Source organism: Pelodiscus sinensis, chromosome 2 (genome assembly GCF_049634645.1).
Source record: "Pelodiscus sinensis isolate JC-2024 chromosome 2, ASM4963464v1, whole genome shotgun sequence".
NCBI lineage: Eukaryota > Metazoa > Chordata > Testudines > Trionychidae > Pelodiscus > Pelodiscus sinensis.
Window position 1 is genome coordinate 83,644,297 of NC_134712.1, and position 21,451 is coordinate 83,665,747.

The window sequence follows — 21,451 nt, forward strand, 5'->3', positions numbered from 1 at the left end:
AGGAACATAAATTTTGACAAAATTTCAATGGAAATCAGGCAGTGAGTGGTTTCCTGGGAGTTGAGCAGCCAGTTTACACCTGGATAGTTGGAGAGCCAGTCTATACAAAATTATGGGGCTTCTTTCCCATTCTGGGAAACAAAAGTTCAAAATTTTGGAAGTTTTCACAACTCCAATAGATATGCAGTACAAGGCACAATGAATATATTGATTTTATACAAGGGAATTTAGCTCTTTGAGAGAGGTCGTAATTTCACATTTTAGTTGATATTTTCCATGTTTGGAAAAAGAGACAACTAAAGGGAAATATAACTGGTGTGGAGAAAGTGAATAAAGAAGAGGTATTTACTCCTTCCCATAATACAAAATTAGGATTTACCACATGAAATTAATAGGCAGTAGGTTTAAAACAAACAAAAGTAAGTATTTCTTCGCACAGTGTACTGTCAACCTGTGGAACTCTTTTGCCAAAACTTGTTTTGAAGGCAAAACTATAATAGGATTCAAAAAAGGACTAGATAAATTCATAGAGGATAGGTCCAACAATAGTTATTAGCAGGGCTCGGCAAACTGCGGCCGTAGGCGAGTAGATTGCATTATTTGTCGAGCCCTGGTTATTAGCCAGAATGGGCAGAAATGGTGTCCCTAGCCTCTGTTTGCCAGAAGCTGGGAATGGGCAACATAGCATGGATTACGTGATGATTCCCTGTTCTATTCACTCCCTCTGGGACACCTGGCACTGGTCACAGTCAGAAAACAGGGAACTGGGCTTGATGTACCTCTGGTCTGATCCAGTACGGTTATTCTTATGTAAGTTTAAATTTTAAAAATTGAAATAAATGTTTTTAAAGTATTTTTAAAACTACTCTGATTTGTATTCATTATGCTGAGAAGTAACCAAGACAAAAAGGCTGTGTCTCAAAAAACCATAGGTCTTCAGTAGGAGACTGCCCACTCGTCTGAGCATACAACCACACAGAAAGGGGCTTAAATGAGCAGGGTATAAAGCTATATTATACTCATAGTTAGGATTCTTTTAAAGCTCTCTTTAGATCCTAGTAGCAAGAATGGGTCCAAGCTTACTACTGCTAAAAGAAAAATATGGCTTAAGACGACAATTTTGAGCCTTAGAATTCTAAATTTCAGCCTTGCTGCTGCTCTATAGATCCTTATAGCCCAAACTAGTCTAGTAAACAGTATCTACTTTAGAAGTTTGTTACTGCCACCTATTATAATGCTGTCTGAGCACTGTGTTCTAATAATAATGCTAAGGTTCAATTTAGAGAGTCTTGTTTTCATCCACATTTTTTATAAAGATTTACCAGTCCTCACTAACCATTCAAATAAATGCGAGCTGAAAATATTGATTTTTTTTTTTATAAAAGCCCACTTTTATTCTGGATTTAATACTTCTGGATTACAGAAGTATTCTTTGAATATGCTTATCTAGTTTCCACCGGAATTACAGTTCTTTCCAAAATGATGGCTTGTAGTAAAACCATACCTCTTGTAAAACTCAACAGTATGTAAAATTATTCAGGCTGTACTTACCTGTGCATTGGTGCAGCTGTACCGATGCAGCTGCACTGCTGTAATGTCTCCCATGCAGTTATTCTGTGCTGATAGCATAATTAAACCACCACTAATGAGCAGCAGTAGCTATGTCTAGGGATAGCATCTCTCACGGGTGTTTTTTCACAACCCTGACTAACAAAAGTTTTATTGACAAGAGTACTAGTGTAAACATAACCTAAAAGTAGACTATAGAAAGATACTTTGTTTTTCAAGCATCAATTTCCAAGAACTTATGACTACTGTATGTGAAAATTTAAAATATTCTTTTAACAGGAAAGAGTAATGTCATGAATTGAGTAATTACTCAAAAACCTGGGATTTGAGTAATCTAGGTACAATTCCCTGCTCTGCTATAGTTTAGATAAGAAAAAACCTATTCATCCCAGAATTAGAAAACAAAGAACTACTGGGACATAAATAACAATTATCTGAAGTCAGACAGGGTATTAGATCAAGGGAATGACATAATATTTTCTGAACTGTATATCAACACACACACAATAAAGACTGAAACCATATCTTTCCCAAAAATTTTACTGATGCATTCTGCAGGGTAACCAGTTGATTCCTTTCTTCTTACCAACAACTCTTGGCCTTTCTGTGCGGTCATTAACAAAGAAAGAATTTGCCTGTGAACAAAGCAATGTGACTTGGGAAAACATAGGAAGAACTGATAGAAATAGCAGTAACAATGGGCCTTTTTTACAGATCCAGTTTTCAGAGCACAAAAATATATGGAAGGGATCTGATTTCATTCACAAATTAGTGTTCTTAAAATGTAAGAGAGTCAGCAATTATAACAAAGAGGCCATGTTCAAGTTGTTCACCAGTAATAGATTTTCATTTATTGAAAACATTTACACAGAATACAGTGGCAGCTGTTTATGAGACTTTCAAACACTGAAGGAAAACAAAAGAATTATGAAAGGCAAAAAGCAATACAATGTTATACCATTTAAATACATAAAATATGTAATAGACTATAGTTTTAGACTTCACAAGCTGAGGTCACATTCCTTATCAAACTCTCAAATGGTATGTCTACACTAGCTCGTTAGTTCGAGCTAGGTAGAGTAATTAGGGCAACCGGAGTTGCAAATGAAGCCCAGGATTTAAATACCCCGGGCTTCATTTGCATGTTCCCGGGCGCCGCCATTTTTAAATCCCCCTTAGTCCGAACTCCGTGCCCGTGGCAACACGTGGCACGGAGTAGGTAGTTCGAATTAGAGATCCTAATTCGAACTACCGTTACTCCTCATTCCACGAGGAGGTAGATCTCTAATTCGAACTACCTGCTCCATGCCGCGTGTAGCCGCGGGCACGGAATTCGGACTAAGAGGGATTTAGAAATGACGGTGCCCAGGAACATGCAAATGAAGCACGGGGTATTTAAATCCCGGGCTTCATTTGCAACTCCGGTTGCCCTGACTACCCTACCTAGCTCGAACTAATGAGCTAGTGTAGACATACCCAAAGATAGTTTCCAAGAGTACACTTATCTTTAGTTTTTCCTTGTTCCAATGTCTAACTTTCTAACTTTGGAGCTATGTTCTCCATTGTACTTTGTAGAATTAAATCTCATTTATGCCAGCAGTAACATAGGATCCCCAGACCTTTCTTTATTGAGCAATTTCTTCACATTTAAGGGTTCAGTTTTGTAACATTTGTGGGTACATCTAAACTACATGCCTCTGCCGACAGAGGCATGTAAAATAGGCTACCCGACATCAATGAAGAGAGGATTTAAATATCCCCGGCTTCATTAAAATAAAAATGGCCACCATGCTGTGCCAGCTCAGCTGATCGTTGGCACAGCGCACGAGTCACTAGGAATAAGGGAGCGGTCGCCAAAGGCTTCCCTTATCGACCGAGCTGCGTCTTGACTCACGTGCTGTGCCAACGATCAGCTGAGCCGACATAGCGTGGCGTCCATTTTTATTTTAATGAAGCCGGGGATATTTAAATCCCTGTGCTTCATTGACTATGTCGGGTAGCCTATTTTACATGCCTCTGTTGGCAGAGGCATGTAGTCTAGACATGATGGCTACGTCTACACTGGCCCCTTTTCCGTAAGGGGCATGTAAATTTCACCTATCGTCGTAGGGAAATCCGCGGGGGATTTAAATATCCCCCGCGGCATTTAAATAAAAATGGCCGCCGCTTTTTTCCGGCTTTTTTAAAAGCGTCTTACTTCGAAGTAAGAATAAGACCCTCCGGAAAAGGACGCTTTTTCCGGAGGATCGGGGTCAGTCTAGACGCTCTTTTCCGGCTTTTTTAAAAGCCGGAAAAAAGCGGCGGCCATTTTTATTTAAATGCCGCGGGGGATATTTAAATCCCCCGCGGATTTCCCTACGACGATAGGTGAAATTTACATGCCCCTTACGGAAAAGGGGCCAGTGTAGACGTAGCCACCCTGTGTGAGTAATCCTGCCTGATGAATGGTGAAAATCACAGAAATTTGATAATAATAACAGTAGATAATTGCAAAAAAATAATCCTCTATATTTGTTCTATAGGAATATAAAGCAAGACCTATAAGCTATAATGTATGATCTACCTTATTCACTATTTTGTACAGTCACTTCTCTAACATTTGCATCAAAGGTGGCTTTGACCCACTCTCATGAATGAAATTCACAGTATGCTTAAATATCAAGTAATGAATTGTATTCAACCAGTTTAATAAAGTCTTGATGTGACACAGGTTGACTACTCTGCTACAAAAACTCAGCTAATTGAATTTCCACTACAGTAACAGTGACAGGTTGAGCACACATCCAATTTTGGCCAAGACAGTCCCCCTTATAAGAGCCTTGTCCCAGACATTCTAGCTTTTTGGCAAAAATAAGCATTGGTCCAATTTGGTCTTGCAATCTGATCATCAGTCTAGAAGGCAGGGCTGCTGAGAGGGGAGCAAAAGGGACGCCTGCCCAGGGGCCCTGAATTTACAAGGGTCCGGGACTCCTGGTCACCGCCACCCCTCCCACCTGAGGCCCTCCAACTTTCAGCAGCCTTAAGCTGCCCCCACCAACACCCTTCCCAGGAGCCTAACAATTCTGTTAGCAGCCCTGCTACCAAGGAGAATAGTGGTAGAGATGTAGCCGTGTTAGTCTGGGGTAGCTGAAGCAAAATGCAGGACTATGTAGCACTTTAAAGACTAACAAGATGGTTTATTAGATGATGAGCTTTCGTGGGCCAGACCCACTTCCTCCAAGGGTCACACTGTCAGCCCCTGGTGGTATGAGGCTCAGGTAGTAAGCTCCAACTCCAGCTGGCATGAGGGCAGCGGGTGCCACACAGGCCATCGCATGTGGTGTGGGGGAGATTGAAGGGAAGCACTTGGGCCAGCCCTGTGCAGGGGAGGAGGGGCACTCTGGCATGCAGCAACTCCACATGGCTCAGGCCAGCCCTACTCAGTGCCCCATTTTTACTTTGGAAAATCTGGTCATCCTGGCCTAAACAGAGGCTCAGATAAGGGGACCATTTTAGTACATGGCACCTGTTTTATATAAATATAAAACCTGCAAACCAGGCCATGATCTTCCCCCAGCGAGTGGCTCCATTGTTCCACTGTATTTCTTACTAAGGGTGCATCTACACAACCGGTCATCTGAAGATGTGGGTTGTGCCCACAAAAGCTCATAATATCATCTATATGTTTTGTTACTCTTTAAGGTGCTACTATTTGTTGTTTTTTAAGGTTTTTCACGGCGCTGTAAGTCGAAATAAGATACACAATTTGAGCTACGCAAATTGCGTATCTTATTTCAATGCTATTTCAAAATAGCTTATTTCGTCATTTGGTGCTGTCCACACAGTGTCAAATTTTGAAATAAAGTGCTATTCCGAATGTCCATTACTCCTCGTAGAATGAGGTTTACAGGGACATTGGAATATTAAGCCTGAAATAATGGGCTTGCTGTGAAGACACGGGATAGCTATTTTGAGATACTCTGGGATCCCAAAATAGCACTGCAGTGTAGATGCACCCTAATAGCATAGAACAGAACTGGCCGGTGTAATGTCAGTTGACACAAGTTAGTTGTAAACAAAGATAATTTCCATTTAGATCCTGGCTGGATAGTTTTTAGCCCCTTCTGCAGGCAACTGCATGGTTTTCAGATTTGTAAATGGTTGCATTTTAATAATCTGATAGGCATTTAAAAGACAGCTGCAGAGAATTCACCAAATTAGTTAGGCCAAACAAACAAACAAACCTCAGAAGACCTAGGTCTTTCCCTTCTTTCTCTTCCCCAGCTTCCATGTAAGCAACAAAAGGCTTGTTTGTCTCCACTAGGCTTTTTTGCCAAAAATGTCCCACTGTTGCTACCACCAGTTACGTTCTATCACTGGCAGCAACAAAGAGAGCTCAGCCTTAATATGGACAGGCATTGGCAGTTACTGGTGTTTTAAACTCAGTATTGTCTAGAAAAGCTCTGAACTGAGTTAGACGACATGCTGATAAATGCCATAGTCTTTAGAAATGCACGGGGAAAGCATGAACATTGCAACAGCACAAAGAACAAGTGTTCTATCAAATTCAGGAAGAAATTAGAAACTGAAGTGAGCAACAATGTTGACTGTTCAAGAATGATTGTAGTCAACTTTACTATTCCCCCCTTATAAACTGTTCATGAAGGTTAAACTTTTTTTCTAAATGCAAGTCAACAGTTGTGCCTTTTACAACAGGCTTTCTACTCACCAGCCAACTATTTCAAAGTAGAATATAACGAAAACTAGAGAAAAAAATAAAGACTGTCCAAAACACTATGAAATTCTTTTAAAGGAGTCAGTGGGCTGAGAAGTGTAGTTGACATAACAAGTGACAGAAAACGAAAAGAAAATTATAGATTAAATAAGTGTTGCTTTAATTGTTTATTGGTGGTTTATTGGTGTTTATTTACTAAAGGAAAACAGTGTATTCCTCCCTGGTGTAAGATGCTAAAGTTATGTAAGAGTCTCTTCCCTTACCACATTCCAAAGCAGAAAACAATGGAATGTGAACTTGTGTTTGTTTGGGGTTTTTTTTGAGAGAGAGAGAGCGCGCTCTGAAGTGTATGGAAAGTAGAGTTTTATTCTATTGGGGTCAGACTGTATCCCAAAAATATATGCAAATATACTGGGTACACTGACTAAAAAGACTTTTTCTACTCATTCCTTTCCTTCCCACCAAGCCAGCCTAAATCACTGCAAACTGTTAGCAAAGAAAAGCTTAAACAAATGAGAGAGGATGCAGAGGATATGTGTCTATCTCCAAGGTCATTTGCCACTAACAGTAAAAACAAAAGCTTCAGAGGGATAGCTGAGTTAGTCTGTAAAAGGAAAAACTTAAAAAGCAACAGACTAGTAAGCACCTTAAAGACTAACAAAACATGTAGATGGTAGGTATCATGAGCTTTTGTGGGGGCAACCCACTTCTTCGACAGGAGTATTAGAAGTTCAGATGCAAGAATAAATAAGGGAAGGGAGGGGAGAAAAAAGGAGAGGGAAAGGAGAAAAAATACAGAGCGAGACAGGGTATGTCTACACTACAGAGCTATTTCGAATTAACTTAATTCGAAATAGTTAATTCAAATTAAGCTAATTCGAAATAACACATCTGTACACAAAAACTATTTTGAAATAGTGTTTTGCTGTTTCGAAATAGCGCATCCACACTGAGTGGACCCTGAACCGAAGTTAAGGCTGGCCGGAATGAGTGCCGGCAGGGCACCAGATTAGGACTTAGTGTGTAGGGTTGCTGCCTGAGGCTAACTGAGCTCTGTGCTTAAAGGGACCCTACCCCCACCCTGGACAGACAGTTCTCAGGGTTACCAGCTTGCTTGTCTACCTCGATGAGACACAGCAAAGCAGTCCTGTTTTGGAGTGCCCTGAGTGCCCGCACTCGGGACACCACAGCACTCGGCCACATGGAGCCAGAGCTGCCCCTGGGCATGCCAGTGAATCTGTGGGGTCGTTGCCATCAGTCTGGCTGCACTTGCTGCAGGCTCCCATCCGGGGGGGGTCCATCGGGGGGCTGTCAGGATCCAGGAGGCCCTGTGGGAGAGCGTCCACCCCGAGGAGCCCTCAGAGCCACCCCGGTCCTCCCCACCGGGGGCTCGTGCCCCATTTCTCCCTCACGTCCTTCCACTTACCCCTCCCTAGCCCCCCTTCCTGATGTCAAACAAAAGACACGTATGTTCAAAAATAGAAACTGGGTTTATTGAACAAAACTGGGGGAGAGGGATGAACCTATGGGGAGACTGGGAAAAGGAGGTGGAAGAGGGGAAGAGAAGGTGGGAGAGAGGAGGGGGAAACCCGGGAGGAGAAAGCTGGAAGGGGGAAGCAAGGGGAAGAAGAGGGAGCGGAAGCTCAGGGCTCAGGGTTGGGGGTCTCGCCAGACCAACTTGAGTTTCACGCAAACCTGCTCCTGGGTTCGCATGTGACCTTTGATGACCAGGCTGGCAGCTATCCTGCCGTAGACGGCCTCGTTCCTCCATCTAGTGTGGAGATCATGGATGTTGGGGGCATCCCCCCCAAACCTGAATAAGGTCCATAATCTCCACCCTGGACCAGGAAGGCACCCGCCTTCTCCAGCCCCTGTCAGGCTCCTGGGGGTTGGCATACTGCTCCTGGGGAGCGATGGAGAGCTGGCTGCCAGTGGCTTGCTGGCTCATGTTTTGGGGCCACTGGGTCAGGGGCCCTGATGGTCACTGCTGGCTCTGGGGTGGCAGGCTTGGAGCTGGCACAGGTACTGTGGCCAGGGTCTACCCCTTTAATGGTTCCAGGGCTAGGAGAGAGGAAAGTAAGTTTTCCTGATTATGGCCAGAGTGGCCACCAGGGCTCCCTGGGAAGGCCTGGAAGCCCCCTATATCTAATTAAGTGTCTACACAGCACTAAATTCAAAATAGCTATGAGGTTTACCAAATTCGAATTAAGGGCTCTGCTTTTTCAAATTAAATTCGAAATAGCGGTTTGTATGTATAGACGCTATTAAAGTTAATTCGAAATAACGGCTGTTATTTCGAATTAACTTTGTAGTGTAGACATACCTACAGCGAGTAGATGGTTCAAAAAAACGAAGAAAGAACTAAGCAGAAAATAAAGTCTTCATTTCAGGAAGACAGCTGCTTAAAGATGGTAACTTCTCATATAGAAATCAAAAGGAGGGCTGGATGGCACAGAACAATGAAAAAGCTCAAAAAATGATGCATCTTATATTTGTAAAACAATCTTAAAACAAAAAAGTTTTAATTGAATTTAAAAGAAATTGCTCAGGGAATGTCCTTAAGTAGGGTCTTTTATAAACCATTGAAAAACCACATACGTGGATAAACCCCTGCAGAAACTAAAGGCTCGGTTCTACCCACCACTTGCAGAAGAAGAAAGTAACAGAATCAATATGAAACATGGCTGTTGGGAAAAATATAGAAGGGGAGTGGAAATATCTATTCTGTGGCATGCTTCTTTCCTCTCCACTCAATAGGTGTCCTACTGACTTTTGTCATTCTTGGAAGGTTTCCAGGCATGAAAGTGGGTAAGGACAGAAGAACAGTCAGTGTGCATGCACTTATGGAAAAGTCTCAGTGAATGAAGCAGGGATTAAATCAGCAGGGTTTTACAGCAAATACTATAAAAACCAGATCATCTTCTCCTGTGATGAAAACAACTCAGAGAGACCCACCCACATTGTCTTGTCAGGGGCAATCAGGAAAAAAATTACACATGGGGGGGAAGCTCCTTGTAGGAAAAAAATAGAGGGATTGGCCCCAACATTTCTTCATCTACCCATTTGCAAAGGGGTGGGGGATGAAGGCTTGTATTTTTATGGCATTATATATCAATATAGCTATGCTCCTCCCTGGCTTTTAGTTTTCCTGTAAAATGTTAATGTAATCATCAGTGTAATTATAAAATAAATCTATTGGTTTTCCTGTACAATTTTACATATATACTTATTTTTAACACCTGACAATAATGTATCATCATGATTTAAGGAGATATGCCGTAATTTTTTCTCAACAGAGCAACATTATTGTAAAAGCATACAAATAAAACCTTTAATTAAAAAGAAACAGTAGAAGTAATTACTGTTCATTCTACATTCTGACAGATCTGACTGTCCCTTATCATATGAACTAGTACCCCATAAACAGTCCCACTGAAAAAAGCAGGAAAATAGAAGGCCAAAATTCAGTGCAGTCTATGGTAGCTGCATATATTAGCATTCCAAGCCAGCTCACAAAGTAGAGAATCACTGACCCCTAAAATATTAAAGGAAGATGTTTGTAAGGTAATCACTAACTGGTCCTCAAACACACATAATTTGAGAGTTTTCATGCACGCAAGTGTGCTACTGGTTTCTATTAGTCAAAGAACTTAAGCAATCTCACCTTCCAGAGTTTCTCTCTAACATAGATACTATAGTTCTTTGTTCCATAGGGAACGGCTTCCCAGCATGGAATGCCTCAGTCATTTAGCCCCTTTTAAACAAAGTCATAGGAAAAGGAGACAGGCTCTGTCCTTCATTGTGTGAAAGTGCAGTAAATACCAACAACTAATCAAGATAGGCTGATAATTTTCAGGAGATATACTTTTTAGCCTGAAGGGCATGGGAAAAAATATTTATGGCAGACAAGTGGCTTTTCATCTTAATCTTCAGCCTTCTTAGAATGCATTTGCCACATTTTTCTCCTTCACGTACCTTTGTACTCTATGGGCAGAACCAAAGGCCCATGTTGCTCTTTAGCTTTCATTTTCTTTTCAAATAAAACAGAAGGAAATTTAAAAAAAAATTGGAGCAAAATTTGACATGTAGAGATACTAGAATTAGGGCTGGCATGTAATGTTCTATTTTAGAAAGCTTCTCATCCAGGAATGTATCTTGTTCGTCAGTCACTGTGGATAGCTGAAGTATCTCCTGATTCTTTCCTCTAAATTAAATATCTAAGTGACAAAAATTTCCCAAAGTATTGTGCTGCTGCTTAATATCAGTCTAAGGGCCATATATTTTTATTGCACGGGAGCAACATTCCTAAAGGATATACAGCGAAGGAGCACTACATCAGCCCACCTGATAAGTAGGCAAAAGACTGCCCTGCAGGAAAAAGTGCTTTATGGCTGGGGTGGGGAGGGAAAAAGGAAAACAGGAAAGGAAAAAGGAACAGCAAAGGTAATTGACTCATGCCCTGGGAATGCAGGGTTTAAAAAGGGGCAGCTCAGTGCCTCCAACTTTCCTTTGTACTGGACCAAGGCTGAAACAGGACCTACCCTCCCTCTCTTTTAGGCAGTAAAATACCAGGTTTGGACGAGACCTGTTGTTGACATTATGCTAGCCGCCCCTCTTTTAGGGGGGCTGGAAGGAGTTATTCCCTTACTACCATACTGGCTTGGGTGCAGTAGGGGGCGGGGCTTTGCCTTCCCCACAATGGGATCTGTACATACATGGCATGATGGGTGGTAGTCCATATGTCACAACTCATTATGTAAGTGTAGGGTGGATGTCCAGTGCAGGTACTTCGTAAGAAAAGTACTCAGTGATGGGATATATGGCTTGAAAAAGGCCTTTAAAAGAGGTTTTCATCAAAGGAATGAACAGGGAGCAGTTGGGGACTCCTATGATTGGTACCACAGGGAGCCATCCTCCTCCTCCCACATTCTCATAGCTCACCTTAACCTTCCTGTGTAGGAGAGGTGGAGATTTGTTGGAAGGATCTGGATGGAAAAAGTGCAGGAGATGATGGAAGCCCTCCCACCATGGGTAAAGTAAGGTCCCATCAATGGATTTGTAGAGGGACCTGGATGGAAAAGATGGGGAGCTGGTAAAAGCTCCTCCTCCCTCCCCTTCCCCCCGGAATTATGGGAACACATGAGATTACCTGCTCTGTACACTGTTATCTGCTGGGTAGTCCCAGACATTTAGTAAAAAAGTTGCAGACTGATTAAACACTTGTCAAATGTCTTCTGTCCTTCTTTCGGGATAACCCGACAATTAAAATGGGACTTGTGTAGTATGCATGACTAAAAAGCCTCACCAGGCCTCAAAGAAAGCACGGAGCCCTCAACACCAGAACTTGGGATTGTTATTGTGGCCCACATTGTCACAGGTGCACACACATGAAGTGACACAAGTTGAAACTAAACCAGGACTCCCTGGTCTGCCAACATCCAGACCATGGAGTCCAGTGGAAGGCCAGCAGCAGGGAGTCCTGCAGGGACAGGAGGGCAGCGGACTGCCCACAACAAGCTGCCAGAAGGGCCACCCAGTGTGCAGCAGCAGGGCTTCCCAGTGGGGCTGTGAGACCCAGCAGGTGCCTGCCTGGTCGGGCCAGGAGTCACCATGGCAGCAGCTATCCCCTGGAGCCAGGAGCCCCAGTGTGTGGCTGCCCGGAGGGGCCAGGAGCACAGCAGCAGTGGCTGCCCGGTGGGGTCGGTAGGGCAGGGAGTCCTGTGGCAGGTGGGGAACCATCTGGGAGGCCAGTGAGTCAGACCAGGGCTAAGGGCAGAGAAGCCAGAAATGACCTCTCTTGTCTGACAAAATCTTTCAGCCAGGACTGGTCAGGTCCCAAGGGTACCAGATAGGAAAGATCCAACCTGTAGAGCACCGTTTGTACTTGAGACTCCCAGACCAGTGGTAATGAGGGCACTGAGCATTGTAGACTGTTGTGCATCAGACGCATTTGCCCAACTGCTATTTGTTATACGAAGATATGTAGGTTTTCAGTTTTATCATAGGGCATCTATTAACTCATTCTGTTCATGACTTCTCGCACCTTTTTAGTTCATCTTTTCACTATTCTTAGTTTCAGTTTGCTTGCACTACTGCCTTCCTGAGATGCCTATATAGATTGAAACATAGCACTCGGTTTCTTTTCCAAATGTCAAGGGATTTACAGCTTCTTTTATCTTTATCTTAGCAGGATTTTAAACTGTTTATTATATTTATATGGATAAAAGCATATCTAGAGTTATAATAATAAACATTACAAATAAAAAGGATTGGAAGAAAGAAAATTTCTCCTCTTGGGGAACATAAGCCAGCTACTGGCATTCAGGAAGAAACTTCCCCTGGGAGCCCATCATCACATAAGACAAAATTTCTTATACCTGCTTGTGAAACATCTGGTACTTATCACTGCTGGAAACAAAATATTAAACTAGAAGGATTACTACCTTGATCCAGTATAGAAATTCCTAAATTCTTATGCAATACATTCCACACCATGCAATATTTAGGTACATATTTTCCCAGCACATCTTAAAGTCCATTGACAGGCATCAAAATAAAGCTGCAAACTACAATGTAATCACTTTGAAAGTCACCACTGCTACCTGCTTATATTCTTTATTATACAAGTGCATCTATCAGTGGCATCTATCCATAGGACCATCTGTATGAATTGGTGTGGCTATTACCAACCACATTACCCTTGTAAATCAATCTACACTAACACTCATTTCAACTAAAATGTGTGGATTTCATTGTTACTTTGATTACAATTTTTTTGGAGCAGAAGTCCAATAGCATTATCTAAACTTGGAAATCATCAATAGAGTCCCTCAAAACACTTTATTGAGAGATAGGGTATTGAATCTACAGAAGCAACACTTCAACAGATAGACAAGTAGCGGGAAATCCAATTCAATAACAAGAATGAGGTCCATTAATTACCTGATTAATGTCTGTATGGGTGACAGGTTCATCACAGAGAGGATTGTCACCTGCTGGGCAGATCGTACCACTGAGCCCACCTACCTGCTCTCTGGCATGCCCTGCCACCCTGCCATGCTGAGCCTGAAGCTCTGGTCTCCCCCAGCAAAAGTACAGAATTGGGATTACAGAGCCCACAGCAGAGCAACACGAACAGAGTGCAGCCCAGTTTCCCTGGTGAACAGTCCCAATGAGACCAGAGCCCCAGACAAATTCTTCTTATTCTGCATAAAAGTTTTACACGGAGCTCATAAAGTTCACACACACACCCTTTTTATCAATGAAAAAGAGATATGCATAATTATGCCTCTCCCATCCAGGTTCATTAATAATCAAAATTACTTTTATTAAGTCTAAAAAGTAGAATTTAAGTGGTTGCAACTTGCAGGTGATAACAGACCTGTCAGGGTTACTAAGCAAAATAAAACAAAATATACCATCTTAGCTTAACACTCTAAGAAACTAGTCAGTAGGAATGTAAAAAGTTAACTGGTTAACCAGTAAGCATCACTCATTTAGGGTGATGCTTACCAGTTCCAATTAACTGGTAACCAGTGGGAGCTGGAGCAACTCCATGCCTTCTGCAGGCAGGGGGCTGCTCCAGTCCCACACGGGGCCTGCCACGGACGGAGGCTGCTCTTGTCCAGAGCAGCCTCTGTCCACAGTGGGCCCTGGCATCCCACAGGCAGGGCTGCTCCAGTATCTGGAGTAGGCACGGTCCATGGGGAGCCCAGGCACCCAACAGGCAGGGGCTGTTCCAGCATCCAAAGCAATCTCTGTCTGGGGCTGGCAGCTAGTCCGGAGCCCCACGGACTGGGGGTTGGCTCCAGCTGGGCTGAAGCCATCCTGAACCCAGATCCCGCTTAGTTGGTTAACCGGTTAAACATTAGCATTTAACCAGTTAACTGATTAACCAAGATTTTACATCCTTACAAGTTGCATGAAATTTCTTACCCTAACAGTAGTTTTAAACATCTCATTCACGAATTAAGCAGCCTCCTTTACCCGGTCAATCTTAATTGTTTCCAGCAGTCATACTGGTAGCAAGCCAGGGGTGTCTTGGTGTCTCGCAACTGCCAACTACTCTATTGTCTAGTTCCTGCCTATAAATAAATTTCGCCTAAGGTGGGAACCTTTTTACACTCCCTAGAAAAGTACCACATTTAAAATAGGTTCCGGCATCAGGTAATCTGGCCACATGTCTTGATAAGACCAAGGATAGTTCAGGTTTACCTGAAGCACAAAACTATTCACATATCGTCTTGAGCACTGGACCATTATGTTCCTTAAGTACTTTCACTAGCACACCTAGATAAGTAAACAGGTTTATACTTCATATTTCTAACTTCAAATACAGAAATGATGCTTGCACACTGAGGGTATGTCTACACTACCCCGCTAGTTCGAACTAGCGGGGGTAATGTAGTCATCCGCACTTGCAAATGAAGCCCGGGATTTGAATTTCCCGGGCTTCATTTGCATGAAGCCGGCCGGCGCCATTTGCATGAAGCCTAATCCGAACTAACTAGTCCGTGCCACGTGTAGCCGTGCGGCACGGAGTCCGAACTAGCCGGCATTTAAAAATGGCGCCGGCCAGCTTCATGCAAATGAAGCCTGGGAAATTCAAATCCCGGGCTTCATTTGCAAGTGCGGATGACTACATTACCCCCGCTAGTTCGAACTAGCGGGGTAGTGTAGACATACCCAAATAGAATATACACATTCAAGGATTTACTAGCTCCTCAATGATAGGTTACATGCCCCATTTTGCATAAAGCATATCTGAGTTATTCATTTTCATATTCAAAAACATATTTCCATAAAAATATGGGGGCACAACATCACAGTTGAGACCCCACACCTCCACCCCCTTCACTCACCACTCTGACAAGACTCCCCACCCCATCCCGTTCACTCACTGCCTCCACCGAGACCCCTAGCCCCCTCACTCACCAACTCCAGCTCATTCCCAACCCCCACTCTTCCCACAGCATGGAGGCCATGCTGGTGCTCCAGCCTCATCCTCCCCCTCTCCCCCCGCCCAAGGTTGAAGTGCCAGCAAAGCCGTGATGATGTTATGCTGCTCCCCCTCCCAAAAACCTCGCCGCCTCCCATCCAGCCACCTCTAATCCTACTTCTGCTTATGAGTCAGGGCCCCACTAGTCCATGACCCAGTGGGGAACCGCCACTACTACCTATCCCAGGCCGGTGGCCTGGCCCGAGGAAGGCAGTGGCAGCAGTTCCCTGCTGTGTCATAGAGCAGCAGGGCCCCTGACCTAGAAGCAGAAGCAGGGCTGCAAGCAGCTGGATGGGAAGCAATGGGGATGCGGGAACAGCAGAGCACACTGAGTGCTGGCCGTCCCCCACCACGGTACCGCTGGCCACTGGTGGGACACAGAAGCTGGTGCAGGAGGCTGCCAGGCTGCGGGAGCCAGAGCCTGGCAGCAGGCAGCTGAGTGGGGAGCTAGAGCCGTTTTCCACCTGGGACCCAGAGCACAGCGAGGAGCTGCCACTGTCCACTGACCTTCCTGCAGGGGGGGGTCAAGGACCATTGGGGTGCCCGGGGTGCTCCCTGGGAGGGGCCAGAAGAACGATCAAGCTGGACCAGGACCCTCACCCACAGGAGCCCCTAGGAGCCTCCCCCCACATTGTGCCCATGCCCAGTCCTGGCCTCGCTCCTGGGGGAGGGGGGGAATCACCCCAGCCCCAGTGGTTAAGAGTTCCCATCCTGCCCTGAGCCATGGACGCCACTTCCCCTTCTGACTCTGCTGAGGCTGAGGTGGCGGGGAGGCAATGCAGATGACATGATGACATCACTCTGTCATTCTGCAGAAAAAAATGTTTATATAGAGAGAGATTACTTCACACACCTTGCTCTGTAATCAATACCTGACATTCCATAACCAAGAAAAAAAAATAGGATAGATATGCTATCAACATACCTAATAAATTGAATGTGTATGTAAAATATAAATTTTATACTGAAAAAACACATGCATTAATCATTCAAATTAATACTGTTCTACAGTGTTTATATTACTAATTGAAAGACTATACCACAGAATTGTCTTTACCATGCTGTGTTGCTTTTCCACACAGGAGATTCTAGCATCTTCTGACAAACCAGCACAACTATTGTATTCTATAGTTTCCTGATTTGCTAGCAGGAAATATGCAGACATGTACTGAAAAGCAGGAAATGCTGAAGAGATAATGTTATCAATGGTATTTTCATGGGCATTCTATGATCATTTTTGTTTTGTGCTCTCAGCACTAGCTGTGGTCTACTCATTCAAACCTTTCCAGCTGTGCAGCAAATAAGATTTTAAGATTACCTTGAAATATAAAAAGTATAGTCTTAATTTTAGCTGTTTTTACTTCCTCCAAAAGTAATAAAGTCACTTGTATTTCCATCACACTCCTCATATCATTTTTGGATTAGTATCATGAGATAAATAGTGGAATGCTAACTTTTGTTAGACTGTTATCCACCACACAGGTTCTGATATTCACCACTTCCATGGGATCATTCATGTCAACGTGTAAGCTAATGAGAAGAATGATTTTCTAACCCAGTCTTTGAAAAAGAAACAACCAAATGAAAGAAAAGATTTCTGTAACCACTAAGAAAACTGACAAGATGAGGGCTAGCTACAATTACATTTGATGCCATGTGTAATCTTTCATACGAAGTCAAGATACATTTCATGTTGCATTAATTTACAGCATTTTTGCAATTTTACCTTTGTGTTAAAGTTAGGGTTCCAACACTCACATTAATTTGTCTATATTGTAAAAGTGCAGTATTTTGATTACTGTTTACACTGTTAAAATTACATGTTTATATATTTTAAATGAATACTGAAAAAACTTTGGCATTTAAATTTCCTGATGAATATGCACTTAAATATTCTATCTAAATATTCATAACATAGCTATAGATATTTGCCTTATATTGGTATGTTTGTTTTAAATAGATTGTTCACCATTTCCTCTAAGCCCTCACATATATATGGAGTCCAAATTTTACAGTGAATATTTGGGCCCAATCCCACATGCCTTACTCGGGAAATGAAAGTTTTGAAAGTACAATCATAGTGATAAACACATTTGCATTACAGGTTGAACCTCCCAAATCTGGGACTCTCTGGCGGTGTTGCTGGACCAAAGAGCCCCGGAGGAGTCAGGAGCAAGGCAGGCACTGGGCAGATATGGCTGGGCCAGGCAGCATCTGGAGAGCCCAGGCCCTGGCCCGGAAACCACGCCATTAGCGGGTCCAGGGGGCAGTCAGAGAGCTCCCGCCCCAGCCAGGGAACCCCCAGCACCCACAGTGTTAGCAGGGCCAGCCCCAGGAAGTCCCAGCCCCAGGTGGGGAACCCCTGGCTACAGAAGAGGTGCCAGGCGGCGCCAGCCAGGAATCCAAGGGCAGCGGGACAAGGGTGACTGGGCAGCCTCTGCCAGGGAACCTTCTGGCTGAAGCAGAGCTGATGGAGGCGGGCGGCTGGAATCCCCAGCAGCAGCAGAGCCAGCCCTAGCAGCGGAGTGGGGCAACAAGATACCCCGACTGGGGAACCCCTGGTGGCAGCCGGGCCAGTGGTGCTGAGTGGCCCCATCTGGGAGCTTCGGGGAACACCCTTCAGCAGCAGAGCCCACAGTGACCAAGACCTGGGGCAACGGGCAGGCAGCAAGGTGGGAGCTGTGCCAGGCCAGTGTTAGTGATGCCAGAGGCAGGGCATGAAGCCCCAAGGAGAGGAGCCCAGAGCAGGGCAGCCAGCAGGGGAGCACTGACCTTCCCTGGTCCAGCAGACTGTCTGGTCCAGGACAGCTCAGGTCAATCCCCAGGATGCCAGACCAGAGAATTCCAACCTGTATTTCAATGTGAAATATTGAAGATATTCTAGAAGACTACAAATATCTGTCTTGAATGCCATCCCTCAGCTTGCTGGTTTCATTTAGGAAAATTAAGTTGTACATGTATTCAGCATTTCTACTTAATTTCTTCAGCAGAGTCCTAATCCTGACCACTTAAAATCAACAAATGGTGTGGTAGCACTTTATAGACTAACAAAACATGTGTAGATGGTATCATGAGCTTTCGTGGGCATAGCCCACTTTTTCAGATGACCGGAGTTATGAGTTTAGGATGTGTACACCCAAAATAAATAGGAGAGGGGAAAGGAAGGGGGGAGGAAAGAAAAAGAGAGGGGGTGGGAGACAGCATCAGTAAGTATCTGAAGATTACCCAATCTTCAGATACTTACTGATGCTCTCTGTCTCCCACCCCGCTCGGTTAGCTCATGGATACCATCTGCATGTTTTGTTAGTCTATAAAGTGCTACCAGACCATTTGTTGTTGTTTTTTCTGTAACAGACTAACTCGGCTACCCCCTGAAGCACTAAAATCAATCAAGAGTTTTGCTGCTCACTTCACCAGGAGCTGGCTCAAGCCCCAGATGAGAGTATTTGGTCTATAACTAATACCATTAAACAGTCCTAAGAACTCAAGAAATAGTAGAACCTCTGCGACTTTCTCTCTAGCTTTCTAAAGGGGAAAAAAATCTTCAATGGTGTGCTTAGTCCTAAAGGAAAAGTATGAGAAAGCTATTAGAAAAACAAAGACTTCTAACAGCTGACTCCAACAGCCCATTACAAATTACATGTGTGAAAGACTTCACTCATTTTTGTATGTAGCAATTGTCTAGTTTATGCAAATAAACCCTCCTTCCATAGACTACCAAAGCATTTAAGTTAGTCACTAGGGAAACAGCAGCCCTTTCCACCATGAGTTTATGGGACCCCTGTCAGCAAAACCAGTGCAGTTCTGTTCTCAATGAGGGGACATATGCAGAAACTATTCCAGACAAGTTTTCTCCTATTAAGGTTCCCAGCGTCCAATAAAGAGATGCAAACTGGAACTGGGGACTGGATTGATCTCCAAATGTGCACAGTCTTATTATATTAACCTAAAGCAGCATGTATCCCTCATAAAGGCAGTGTTTCCAAACACTAATAGTGTCTCCAACTTCCCAGAATGACTGGCCACCCAATACTTCAAAAGAAACAGGAGGACATGCCACAAGCAATCAAACTTACTACAAATCTGAGCAGAGTTAATTCAGTATTAAAATGCTTTAAAAAAATCCTCGCAAAAGACATGTTTTGAAATTGACCAACACTGGTTTATTTCACTGCCAGCTAAAATGACCTCCCCTTCTGTGCTTGATTCCACTTATATCCGGTGGAGTTTGTTACTTCTGATTTACACCAGGGGAATTGAGAAAATGTTTGTGCCAGAGCCTCTTTCTCCAACTAAGAGTACTTTGGAGGCAAGGACCGCGTCTTATTTGTCAAACATCCGCTGAAGCGATGTTCAAGGGGAGAGGAAAATTATAGGAGCGGCAAATATTAAAGCCTAAAATGATACGGAATCCAGGCCCCGACAGAGTAAAGCCCTCGGGTTAATCTCTGCCCCCTCCAGGCAACAGCAGTGGCACGTAAGTATTTGTGGACTCATCGAAACGGTGTCTAGTTTGTTTTCCAGACGCCACAGTGGTAGGCAGGCTCCTTATCAATGTGATAAATTACTGATCCTAAACCCACCCTAGTACATCTAAATGCTTTCCCACGACTCTAGCCCAGCCTCTGACTTTCCAGGGGATCCCCACTGGTTCACGAGCAGCGCAGAGCGGGCTGCCCAGTCCGTCCCCTTTCCAGCCGGCGGAGCAGGAGGGAGGTGAAAATGCAGCCCCAGCAAGGAGGGGAAGGAAGGGTTAAGAGCTAAGCAGGCTCACGATGGCTCCCGGAGCCCCAAGCAGCCCTAAGGGGCTGACTCAGCCGCAGCCCGGAGAGGCGAGCGGGGGGGCAGGGAGAAGAGCTTGTTTCTGCCTGGCTGCCTCGGCTAGGAGACAATGCAAAGCGGGCTCCCCATTCATTCCCAGAGCCGCCCGCAAGTCCGTGCTCGGGCGGGGGGCAGCCGAGCCGGTTCTCCAGCAGAAGCGCGCAGGAGGGATCGTGCCCTCGGCTCGCTCCGCACTTCAAAAGGGCCCTTGGTGTTTCAGCCCCTGCAAAACCAGGGGGCGGCCCCTTCGCCTCGGCAGCCGCGAAGCCGGGCAGACCCACCCCCGGGCCAGCAGAGGAGGAGATGAAAGAGCCACCGAGGGCGGCGGGGAAGGGGTTGTGATTTGCAGAGGGCGAGATGGGGCAATGGGACAAAAGGGAGAAGCGGGCAAAGCTCACGGGAATGGGGGCTAGAGAGACCGCGGGATACGGGAGAAAACACGAGATACTGAACCACGCTCCCCAGATCACTCCTGTGGGGCTGTCTGGGGCTACAGCAGCGCGTGGGCTCCGAAAGGCGAGTCCGAGGCAGTCTACGAGCCAGGGGCAGGCGCTTCAGCCCGCAGCTGAGCGAGCGCTAAACCTTCGCGGGGAGCCTCATCGCTCCGTCCCCAGAGGCCAAGCTCCCTGGGGAGCCGCAATTCCCAGCTCGTTTCCTTGCTCCCCCGCCCCCAGGTCCCAAAGCCGGCCCGGAAAGCCAGCGGGGCAGCGTGGCGGCCCCTCCAAAGCCAGCGCTAAAGTCGCTGCGCGCGCGCTCGTCTCCCGGGCAGGGGAGCGCGGGACTCTCACCTCGCAGCTGGCATTCCCCGGCCCCCCAGAGCACAGACGCCAGCAGCAGCCATCGGCAGGGGCAGCAGCCGGACATCTCCTCCCGGCCCAGGCAGCGACAGCGACAGCGATAGCTCAGGTGGCTGGGGAAGACGCTGCACGTGGTTTGTTCCGGAGAGCAACTTCTTCTAGTGCGCTTTGCCCTCCCCCTCCAGGGAAACCCACCCCTCCCCTCACCCCTTCTTATCTCTCCTGCACTCTGCACAGCAGCCAGGGAGCCTGCCATAGCCAGACAGGGTGTGGCACAAACCTCTCCTTCGAGGGGGGGAGACTCTTGCAGAGCACTGGCCTTCCTGGGGACCAGCGTGCCAGTTTGGGGGTCTGTGCAATGGGCTTGCCCCTTGCTCCAAACTCAGAGGCCACTTGGGAGGGCTTCTCAGATCCAGTGTGGCTTCTGAATACTTCACAGACACCACACTGAGCCTGGAACCCCCTCTCTTTGGTTTGCTCCACCAGTAGCTGTGGTAGCAAGAGACGCTGAGTTAGGGCTGGGGGTGTAAGTTCCATGTGCGAAGAGGATTC

At 45.3% G+C, this 21,451-nt stretch overlaps 1 protein-coding gene across 2 annotated transcripts in view; it reads right to left on the reverse strand.

Annotated features, from left to right (window-relative positions):
• Positions 1-21,080, reverse strand: part of LAMA1 (laminin subunit alpha 1) — a 163,423-nt gene extending 142,343 nt beyond the window's left edge. For both annotated transcript variants that reach the window (XM_075920947.1, XM_075920946.1), the window contains exon 1: positions 20,891-21,080. In XM_075920947.1, coding sequence (XP_075777062.1) covers positions 20,891-20,966 — 76 coding nt within the window. In that variant the 5' untranslated portion in view covers positions 20,967-21,080. The remainder of the gene's footprint in view (positions 1-20,890) is intronic.
• Positions 21,081-21,451: the final 371 nt, after the last annotated feature.